Source organism: Prunus avium, chromosome 3 (genome assembly GCF_965620075.1).
Source record: "Prunus avium chromosome 3, drPruAviu1.hap1.1, whole genome shotgun sequence".
In the NCBI taxonomy this organism is placed as follows: domain Eukaryota; kingdom Viridiplantae; phylum Streptophyta; class Magnoliopsida; order Rosales; family Rosaceae; genus Prunus; species Prunus avium.
Window position 1 is genome coordinate 33,486,881 of NC_142286.1, and position 11,591 is coordinate 33,498,471.

The following is an 11,591-nucleotide window of genomic DNA, read 5'->3' on the forward strand; positions in this document are numbered from 1 at the left end:
AGCCAAGGGGAGGGCTGGGGGGGGGGGGGGAAGCCCAAAATCGTGTTTCCAGCAACAGACTTTGGCCCGGGCAAGCAGTGGGGCCTACCGAACTGGGCTGGCCCTCGGGCAAGGCTAGCCCCAGGTCCAAAACGAGGGCAAGGCTGACGTCAGTGATGACGTCAGCGTGCGCCAACTGTAATGTGCTATGTGTCACTCCATTTACTTAAATTTACAATGTAAATAAGGAAGTACCCCTTATTTGGATTCAAATAAAAATACTAGAAAATTAAATTCTCACCAAATCAAAATATGAAAAATCGGTTTTGCAAAATACAATTTAGGCTAAAAATGATGGCTCATTAAGTCAATATATACTTCATAATAAAATCCCATAAAATCAAGTTTTCTTATTTGATGTGTAAGGAACAAAAGCTGCCAAAAATTATCTTGAGAAAATGATTATTCCGAAAAATCATTTTTCATACTTAGTCAATATTGCACCTCCGCTAAAAAATTTCTGGATCCGCCAGTGCACGTAGGAACCCAAAAATCTTACCCGAAAATATTATCAAAAATAATTATTTAAGTAAAAAAAGTTTTGAAAAAAACAAAAAAATGAATAGTAGTTGCCATGGCAAGGGTTTGACTACTGGAAACACACATAGCTAAAAAAGGCAAGGGCAGCCACTATTCACATGAATAGGGTCAGCCCTAGCCCCCCCCCCCCTTGCCATGGCAAGGGTTTGACTGCTGGAAATGCTCTTAGAGCAGTTCCAGTGGAGCCCCCCAGCCCGAGCAAGGGGGGCCTAGGCCCAAGAAGCAGTTTCCAGCAGTATAAAACAGCCCAGGCAAGGCATGAGCTCCACAAGCCCTGGCAGGCCCTAAGGGCAGTTCCAGCAGCCCCCTAGGGCAAGGGCTGGGGGGGGGGTAAAACGCTAAAACCCATTTCCAGCAACAAAGTCTAGCCCGGGCAACTACTGGAGTCCACCTGCCTGGGCAGGCCCGAAGGCAGAATCAGCCCGAGTGCTGGCCCGAAGGCGCTGCTGACGCCAGCGTGACGTCAGCAGGCGCAATTCAATTTTTTTTAACGCCCAGGGGTCAGACACCACGTGGCAGCTTCTGGTCCTTCCGATTGCTTTTGTCATCCAATCCAACGCCCAGGAATTTTTCAATGCCAAAAATTATGAAAAAATTTCGGAAATTTTTTTTTAAAAATCCCAAAAATTACTGAATTTTTTTCTATAAATACCAATCAATCCTCTTCATTTTTAACAACAAATCCTCATACATTTTCTCTTCCTCCAACTATTATTCACTTTCTACTCCATATTTTTTTCATTTTCGACTCCATATTTTTTTCACTTTCAAGTTTAATTTTTCTCTATCATATTAGTTTGCTTGCCTTTTCATTTCATTGTATTTTAATGTTTTGTTTAATTAGTTTGCTTGTAATTCATGTATTTTATTTTATTAGTAGTATTGGTTTTCTTTGAGTTACCAAAGAAACTATTAAATAAAATTCTTTTTTATTCAAAACATTCCATACTTAAAAAACTAACCACAACCAAAGCATTAAAAATATAAAAACAAACGAACCACAACTAAAGCATAAAAAAACCAAACATAACTAAACATAAAATATAAACATTAAAATCTTAAAAAACATCTTCACTTCACTTCATTCACCGTCATTGCCTTTCACCGCCCATAAATGCTCCATTAAGTCAACTTGACAGCGTTCATGAATATACGACGATTGCATCATCGTATATCGATCAATCATTTGGTGCATGAAACGACCATCTCTAACCAATGGTTCATGCTCCAATAGTTCTCCATTTGGGCCTATGGGTTTTTCATAAATTCTTGTCAAGGCCGTGTTCATGGGATCCTCTTCATACACCTCTTCAGCTTCGTAATCATACTCATCCTCCACAATCATGTTATGGAGGATGATGCATGTCATCATTATGCTCCTCAACACCTCCTCATCAAACATACGTGCCGCACCTCTAATGATCGCCCACCGAGCTTGGAGGATACCAAAGCACCTCTCCACATCTTTTCTGTAACTCTCTTGATGGGTAGCAAATAATTTTTGCTCTGGGTTCGGGGATGCGGAATTGATTTCACAAATGTTGTCCACCTTGGGTAGATGCCGTCAGCTAGATAATACCCAGTTTGGTAGACGGTATTATTGATTTCATATGTGACTTTCGGGGCTTCTCCTCTCAAAACATCGTTGAACACCGGGGATTGACCTAGGACGTTCAAGTCATTTTGTAATCCAGTAACTCCGAAGAAGGCGTGCCAAACCCATGTATCGAATCCTGCAACAGCTTCAAGGATGATACTTTTTTGGCCTTTCCAATTTTCGTAATCTCCCTGCCAAGCGGTTGGGCAATTCTTCCATTGCCAGTGCATGCAGTCGATGCTACCAATCATTCCTGGAAATCCTCTCCGTTCGGCCTTCTGTAGAAGTCGTTGCAAGTCCATGGGCGTAGGTCTGCGCAGGTAGTCCCTGGTGTACAGATTTTCGACTGCAGCGCAAAATCTAACCAAACTCTCCAAAGCAGTGGACTTCCCCATCCGGGCAATCTCATCCACCTGATCAGCAGATGCACCATACGCCAACATTTGTATAGCAGCTGTGAACTTTTGTTCGGGAAGCAGTCCCAAAACACCAGCACAATTTCTCTTTTGCACAAAGTATTCATCATAATTGCAAATATCATGCATGACTTTATTGAACAAATGTTGTTGCATTCTATATCGCCCTCAAAAATGAACATCAGAGTATAGAGATGTTGGGATAAAATAATCTTCCATAAGATTCTTACCCCGAGAATGCCTATGTCTGTCAACATTTGCTGCACGGCCTTCATGTGAACCACGACTGCTCTGATTTTCTTCATCAAGCAAAGCCACAGCCATGACAAGTTGCTGATCTAGATCTCTCTGGGCTCTTTTGCTTGCAGCTCGTCTACGCCTTCTTTCTCTTATTTCTTGCTCTTGCCTCTCCAAGACCTCCTCCATGTCTGACATTGAGAATGGAATATGGAATCTGAAATCTAAAATCTAAAATCTGAGAAAAGAAATTTTTGAGAAGATGTAGTGTGAGAGGTTTGTGGAGCTGAGCCTTAGTTTTATAGAAAAATTTAGGTCGATAGACATGACACGTGGCGCAATTTTATAGGGTGAAAATCTTATCCGAAATTTGAAATTCAAATGAAATTTTTCGGAAATGTGAAATTCAAATGCAAAGGTGAAATTCAAATGAAATTTATCTGAAATTTGAAATTCATATGACACGTGGCGCAATTTTATAGGTTGAAAATCTTATCCGAAATTTGAAATTCATATGAAATTTATCTGAAATTTGAAATTGAAATGAAAAGTTGAAATTGAAATGAAATTTATCTAAAATTTGAAATTCAGATGAAATTTATCTAAAATTTGAAATTCAGATGAAATTTATATGAAATTTAAATTTTGAAATTTATCCGAAATTTGAAACAAAAATTTATCTGAAATTTGAAACTGAAAATCTTCTCCGAATATTTTATCCGAAAATATTGTCCAAATTAATTGTTTAGGTAAACAAATTTGTGAAAAAAACAAAAAATTGAATAGTACTTGCCCTTTGCCCGGGCAACTGCTGCAAGTGCAACTTACGATTTGCAAGGGCAGACACTATTGAGGTGAATAGTGTCAGCCCTAGCCCCCCCCCTTGCCATGACAAGGGTTTGACTGCTTGAACTGCCCTAAGGCAAAAACAGCCTGAGCTGTTGCCTTAGGGTTGTGACATCATTGATGATGTCCGCAACAACAACAAAAATTAAAAAAATCTGAAAAAACACCAAAAATTTCAGAATTTTTATATTTTTATATTTATAAATCACTTCCCGCACCAAAACTTTATACAAATTACTCTCCTCATATCTCACGTGAATGGTGGTTGCCCTTGGGTTGCCATGGCAAATGGGTGGAAATGCTCTGAGAATAGAAAATGAAAGAATGTAACATAGTACTTCTTAAGCAAATACAGAACATGGTTGTTTAATCCCAATACCAGGTCCAAAACTAATCCCAATACCAGAACTACAGAAATAATTGCTGGAAACAGATGGTTTGGGAAAGGGCGAAATAGCTTTTCCAGCACGCTCCAAAGTGAAAATTGATATCAAAGTATACTGCAACCTAAATCTTGATGTTGAAGTAATCTGAGTCAAAGTGAGAATTGATATCACAGTATGCTGCAACCTAAATCTTGATGTTGAAGTAACCTAAATCTTGATGTTGAAGTAATCTGAGTCAAAGTGATGTAGACGTACGTAACCATCCTCACCTCCACTTGAGAAACTGACAGTTACAAAATACAATAAAATAAACAAATCATTACACAAACAAAAGGACAGTAATGCTAAAATACTTCTGATTACAGAAACATGAAATTGCTGTCCATGACAATTGTCTCAATGCAAACAGGCAGATAATAACCCACTTATCAGTTGAGAAACATTGATACCGCCATACCTACCTCATAAATTAAACTCTAGCACCCTTTTAAAGACTTTTAACCAGGTACATATGCCGGATAGCATGTACAAAAGTTATGCAAAATCTCATCTCGGTTTTATAGTTAAAATAACTTTTTGGAGCTAAACAAATTGTTCATGTACAAATATATCACAATGAAAACTTAAAATGCAGTCCAATTCTAATTAAGAAGAATTTGCTCCTTACGTATTCATGAAACCAACAATACCAATTATGGGATTGAACTGTACCTCTTTCCATCAGGATTGAAAGCCAAAGCATTTATAGGTCCAAAATGCCCTTTAACACCTCCAATCTCTTCTTGAAGAACCTATACATGTCATTGGGATAAAAAAAATGATGTACTGAAGTGACAACAACCTATACAAAAAATATAAACAAAAATATTAAGGTTTACCTCGTCATAGAATTTGGCTTCGAATTTCCCAGCACGATGATCAGTTGTGGTGACAGCTGATGCATCCTGACCACCACCGAGTACCACCTGGACAGCACATAAGGAATTTTGTTTTGAGAAAAAGAAAAAGACTTGTATAATGAACAAGGAAAAACAGTGCATAAACGAGATATAAAGGAACGTATCTTTAGTAAGTATCATCCATTCATCAAATTTAAACATGCAAATTATTGAGTATGCGACCGGTAGAATGCATGTAATCATATTTGTACTCAACCCACTATTAACTTAATACGTGGGAACTTATTGACTCAAATGGAAAGGAAAACAAAACGATGACAATTTTACGAATATCAGTAACTAATAGTGAAAAAAAGAGATTACAATAACATACATGATCAAGACGAGGAGACATTGCAACGGCATTGACTGGACGCTCAGTCACGTAGGTCTTGATAAGCGTCTAATATCCCAAAGCTGAAAATTTTGCAGCAGAAAACACAAAATCAGTACAAATACAGAAGCTACAACTCAATAGAAACAAAAAGACGGAGTTTATGAGACGCAGTGCCTTGGCCGATTTATCTAGCGAGCCAGTGAGGAAATGCGAACCATCAACAGATTTTGCAAGTGATGTAATCGTCTTTTTGTGACCCACTTCCTTATCGTTCTCCTTTAGTAGTTTGCCAGTCTGCAAATTGGAAAGAATGGAAAACAAAACTTAAGACAATAAACTAAAAGCTTCCGAATTTCCAATGCACATTGAATAACATTATAAGCCAATAGTCACCTCCGAGTCCCAAATACGAATAACAGCGTCTTCTCCGGCGCTTATGATGGTTCTGTTCAAAGGCCCCCAAACAGCCCTGTTAATTCTGCCCTGAGGTCCTTTGAGTATCAGAGCCGATTCACCAACCTCTGAAAATATTGAAACCACCAATGACTCAGAATTCAATTATTCTGTAAAAATTGAATACAATCGCCCACTGAGAATTCAACCGCCCTCGCCGGACAGTCAAAATTAAAGGTGAATAGCTGCTGACCGGTTTGAACGTTCCACAGCTTGGCAGTCTGATCCGCGCTACCGGTGATGAGGCGCGCGGAGTCTCTTGAGAGATCGCACGCCCAAACGGCACCGTTGTGGCCGCGATAGGTGCCGAGGCGCTCGCCGTTGTCACCGAACCATACATTTGGTGTATGATCCTTGCCGCAGGAGAAAAGGAGGTCCCCCTCCCTGTTGTATCTCAAAAATGTCAAGGGCCTCCCGTGCCCTTTCATCAGAATCGGCCTCATGTGGTCACTGTACTTGCAGCTATTAACAAATCAAGTCTAATGTCTCATTTCCGTCAATTTCATTAATTAAAAATTATTTAATTAAGTTAAAAATAATTAACTTTAATATAAAATTTAAGTATAATATATTTAAAAGAAAATTAATAAAATTAAAACTTAAATTAATAATAAATAAATGTGGCTGGTGGGGTTCTTCAAATCTGGCATCACATAACATCCCAGATCTCGGGGACAAAGATGAAGAAGAAGAAAATATAGAATAACTTTTTCATGTGTCATTGTATTATTGGCCGGAGATAGCAAAACAATGCTATACTCGTTATAGGTAAGTTTTTTTTCAGCAAAGCAGGCCAATACAAAGATACGAAAACTATTTATTTATTAGCCTAAACGTAGTAGTGTCAGTGTGGAACAATCATATGTATACATCTACTTAAACACGTTACAATCAAATGTACAACCAAGCATGCATTACATGAAGCACAATACAGTAGAGAAAAAATAGAGCAGACTCCTTTTGCTTCAATTGTAGCCTTCAGGTAGAACTCCATATGTTAATATTTCCAGGACTAGAAAGTAATACATGTCTCAAGGGAGGACTTGGCAAGCCATAATAGGCCCGGATCATCCCGCTTCAACACTAGATAAGTTTCTGGTCTTCCAATTTCATCCACAACATTTTCATTGAAGCCAAGCAGGAAAAGGATAGCCATTGCAGCTAAAATCACAACAAAACGAGGGGGAGGTTAAAAGTTGTTCATTTTTCATCATGAAGCTACAGCTTTAATTTCAAGCAGAAAAATTATCAGATATATTCCTATAATTATTATCCAACCCCTCAGAGTTCCATTTAAATATGGGAAATACTCCTTAAACCATATTAATAAAAATAAAATCCAGATGTAAGAGAAGTTTCAGACCTTTGTAGTTTGCCACATTCCTTTGGATTGCTGGGTTAGCCTGCAATATATCACCCGTCAGCTATTAGGAGAAACATTTAACGAGGAGGAAACTCCAATATTAAAGGTAAAATGACATATTATTCAGGGTAACAATGTTGTACCTTGCGCAGTCTTCTGTATTTAATCTCACCTGGGTGTTCGAGCACATTCCTACAAAGAATATGGATAAGCCACGATGAACAACTCAATGTAGAAAGGTACAACAACAGATTGACATAACAATGCAGTTTATATGTAGGGGATTCCTGAGTTCTATAAGTTGCTTCAAAGCAAGAGACTGGATATAAATGTGACCCATCCCATGCTCGTTGTAAAAAATAAAAGATAAAACCAGCTGGTGATATACACCAATCGAAAAACTTCTATATGTGCATGGAGGAAGGCTATAAGCTAAAAGTCAAATTAGATTACTGTACCTAATTATCTTAAAGAGAGTTTGGAGGACTGTGGTAGCCTGTGTGGGATTAACCTCAGCTTGCAGCAACTCAATGTTCTCCTGTAAGCGTTTACAAAAAATTGTCACAGGGTCTTGAATTCTTTGAAATTCTTCATCATCTGGATCAGGTTCATCAATCTGCATTCTGGATATTTCCCGTGGATGCACCAAATTATCATCAGGATCAGGCTCTGTCTGAATGATTCCAAGTGGTTGAGAATCATCAGGATCAGGCTCTGCCTGAATGACTCCATTTGATTGCAAATCATCAATCATTCCAATTGATTGAGAATCATCAGGATCAGGCTCTGCCTGAATGACTCCATTTGATTGAGAATCATCAGGATCAGGTTCATTATGAACCTTCCTTGGATGGGCTTCATATTTAATAGTTTCACTAACCAAAGAATCATCATGGTTAGGTCTTATGATATTTCCATAAGAACCACATCCTAAATCTGGTTTTGCATCCAAGTCATCAGGATCAGGTTCGTCCACATTATTCCTTGGCTGAATCCTGCTTTCCAAAATCTCCATCTTGTGAGAGTGAAAAGGTTCAGGTTCAGCTACAACATCATGCTTCAAGCAAGTTTCCATATAATCAGCATCTGGTTCTTCACGAGACTCTGTCCCTTCCAACTTCCTGTTACTTACCGAATGCGACACAGGGTGAGACATCACAGACTCACTGAAATCTTGTCCAAAAAGGGTCCCGCTTCCCAAAGATTGTGAGGAAGATTCATCAGGACTGGGCTCAAAATTGTTCTGATTACCAGACTGGTCATCAGGATCAGGCTCCATATCAGGTTTCCACTGAATTTTGTGTGAACTTCTGATCTCTAAGTTTCCTTTTCCCACAAAATCCATATGGCTGGATTCTATTCGCATATGGGGGATGGAATCATCAGGGTGTGATTCTTCATGTACTTCAGACACACTATCATGAGAAGCAGTTGCTAGACGTTGATAAGCAGCAGCCACTGAAGATGTACGAGCACTTGGAAGCCGATCTGACATATTTCCTCCAAGCTTCTGAGAAGAATTACTTCTGCCTCCAACATAGAAATTTTCTTCATAATGCTCTGAATACTGCACTCCACTCAGTGTGTGACTTCTTGATCTCGTCCAATCTAAACTTTCAGCTTCTTGGTTCAACTAAACAGAAATAGCATTAAATTAAATGAAGGAGACTAAGGTGGAAACAACCATGGAAGCCTAAACATGCACACTCTCACATATGAACACCATTATTTTTTTTTACCTGTTTATCCAGAGCATAGAAGTTCGCATCATGTTCAGAATATACCATGTGAGCCTGATATGAATATGAGAAAACTATAAGGCCCCTAAAACCATAACACCATATCATGTAATCATATGCATACACCACACAAAGCTTCTGCAGACAAATAATGTACCCACACAAAATATGTGCACACAGTGAAAATGTGGTAAATATATAGCTTACAAGCTCATGCAAAAGAGTTTTCTTGATACTTTCATATTTCCTGAAACCCTTAAGGTCATCAGTTCGAAGGCGCAGAGATATCTCCTCCCCGTGGTTCTGCAACAGCAACCAAGTGTCAATCAGAAATTAAAAGAAAAGAGAAAATACTATTGCTACTAATTTCATCATATATTCTGATGTTTAGAGTGTGATTACCTTATTGAAGCCGAGGATGCATTTGGGACTTATGCCAACATAACCAATAGGGGCCATCTCGGTCATGATTCCCACACGCCAACGATGCTTTAAGAAGAACAATGCAAAGATAAATTACCAGCAGGGACGCAAGAGTATACCAAGGAATCATATGCACAGCATACTGGACATTCTGCTTATACAAGTGTGAGAATATGCATCAATGATACCTTGTTCATGACAGAAATAATTCCAGGATCTGCAGCAAGCATGTGCATTCTTTTCAATGCCTCTGACATCGGAGGGTTCAACTGCAGACAAGTAACAAGAAGTTGAAGTTAAAAGCCTCTACCAAAAATTGATAATTGCAATATCTTCACATTTCCTCATACATAATTTTAGAATACCTCAATTCCTGGAAGTTGAAGTGTTCGGAAATCACAAAAGATATAAGGTCCTTGTGGAAGTTTCAGAGTATGAGGCCTGTATGACATTCGCTGCCTCAATCTCATTTCCTCTTCATCAAATCCAGCTATCCTTAAGTTTGTCTTTGCATGTTGTAAAACTTCATCAACCTCATGTTCAGACACTCCCATCATTCTGATGGACTTTCCCTGAACAAGAAGAAAAGCAATCAGTTATCATGCAAGAACTCAGAAAGTTCATCATAGAAATTCAATCAAATAGCAAGATTATCCCCTTAAAGAAATTTATTGCACATCATTAGTGAAACTTGAACAGAAATCGAAAGGGCGCTTAAGTGTGCCGCCTTGCCATCTAAGTCGCTGACATTGAACTTCTTTTGGGACAAGTTATCAGATCTTATAAACAAGTACAAAAACCAAACTCCATAAGCAGTATCCATAGCTAGATATTCTTTTCTGATTGTAAAACCATTTATGCGAAGACAACTAAATATGATACCTCAATGATTGAAGTTTCCTCTAAACTCAACTTCTCATGCTCATCAGAGAAAGGAGATAGCAATTTTGAGCTTTTATTAGAAAACTGTGGAACAATTAGCTTCATCGTATCTGCTTTGACATTAGTTAACTTTTGCAGTTCATGCCCGAGGTCCTTAAGAGTAGCGCCCGCGTTGATCTCCACATTAAACTTCTTTCCTCTCCATATGACCCAAATGTTGTGTTCAACTTGTGGATCTTGCATGTTGTCCTGCAAAACAGTGTGACAAATTTTTTTGATTATGTGCATCTTTATTGTCTATAATAATAGCTATAGCTCCAAAGAGAAAATGTCAACTTCTGATATATATATATATAAGAATGTATGCAGATTTACCAACAAACCAAAATTACTTATACAAGATGCACACTTAAATTCCTAAACTTTATTTACTGAAATACAATAATGAAGAAAGCTAAGTGAAAATCATCAGTCTTTTCAATACCCAATGAAAACTATCATTTCTTCATTCCACCATCAAAATTTTGAAATAAGATAGAAAACCCACATAAAGTTTTCCACTTTAGCGGTAATCAAAAGCACCCATAAGTACCTAATATTACCCCACTGACAAAAACAACAAAAACAAACAAGAATTCACCTGAAATTTCAATGAAAATCAGCTCAAACTGAGAAGAAAAAAAAAGGGCAAACAGTTTTCAAACCATCAACATAATCCATAGGCATAGAAATGAACGAACTAAATTGAATAGTACAGAGATTTTTGAAACCAATTAAGCCTCAATAATGAAATTATGAAAGAAAATTCCATAATTGAAGAAACCCAGATTGAGAATTGGGATGACTTACTCAGATTATGATCGAACTCTGTCTTTCTGAGAAGCGGATATTCTGAGAATTACGTTGTCCTATATATCAGCTCAATTTTTAAGACGTCAAATGGTAAAAGAATTTTGACGATCAGTTGCTTATATAGGAATGGGGGCGCGGAATAAGAGGCGGCGTACTTTAGTAATATGTGGGAATATTGCTAACATTAACAGCAGTGTGTAGTTGACCGCATGTTACGTATGTGCTGGCGCATGGCCATAGGGATTAAGGGATTAGCCAAGCTAGTGAACTTTCTAGATTTTTGTATATATACATATATTTTTCTATTTAGAACTTTCTCTTTGTCTGTTATATTCATTTAATTTTTGGAGCAATGTTTATTACAAATGGAGTGATTGGTGAAAAACGTAGCATAAGACACAGCTACCAAAATGGGCTTTATTGACAAACATAATCCAACATTAATCCATAAAAAAAATATAATTTATTAAGTAATTATAACACAAATAGTTGGGTTAGTTGGGCTTTATTAAGTAATTATAACACAAATAGTTGGGTTAGTTG

The 11,591-nt window shown here is 37.9% G+C and overlaps 2 protein-coding genes across 3 annotated transcripts; both read right to left on the reverse strand.

The window, feature by feature from the left end:
• Positions 1-3,837: 3,837 nt before the first annotated feature.
• On the reverse strand, positions 3,838-6,449 carry LOC110745339 (eukaryotic translation initiation factor 3 subunit I-like). Of its 2 annotated transcripts, none has more exons than XM_088250452.1 (5): positions 5,511-5,630; positions 5,334-5,416; positions 4,940-5,026; positions 4,773-4,852; positions 3,838-4,344 (listed from the first exon to the last, which is right to left on the reverse strand). In XM_088250452.1, the coding sequence occupies exons 2-5, from the start codon at positions 5,352-5,354 to the stop codon at positions 4,269-4,271; spliced, it is 264 nt and encodes an 87-aa protein (XP_088106578.1). In that variant the 5' UTR covers positions 5,355-5,416; positions 5,511-5,630; the 3' UTR covers positions 3,838-4,268. The 2 variants fall into 2 exon arrangements, with proteins under 2 accessions (XP_088106578.1, XP_088106577.1); XM_088250451.1 differs by lacking the exons at positions 3,838-4,344; positions 4,773-4,852 and adding exons at positions 5,730-5,857; positions 5,983-6,449 and having other exon boundaries at positions 4,938-5,026.
• Positions 6,450-6,592: 143 nt separating this feature from the next.
• On the reverse strand, positions 6,593-11,204 carry LOC110745351 (uncharacterized). The gene is made up of 11 exons (XM_088250450.1): positions 11,046-11,204; positions 10,197-10,445; positions 9,680-9,886; positions 9,503-9,583; positions 9,294-9,380; positions 9,099-9,194; positions 8,892-8,945; positions 7,611-8,785; positions 7,296-7,344; positions 7,153-7,192; positions 6,593-6,950 (listed from the first exon to the last, which is right to left on the reverse strand). Exons 2-11 carry the CDS (start codon positions 10,437-10,439, stop codon positions 6,802-6,804), a joined length of 2,181 nt encoding a protein of 726 aa, XP_088106576.1. The 5' UTR covers positions 10,440-10,445; positions 11,046-11,204; the 3' UTR covers positions 6,593-6,801.
• Between the last annotated feature and the right edge of the window lie 387 nt (positions 11,205-11,591).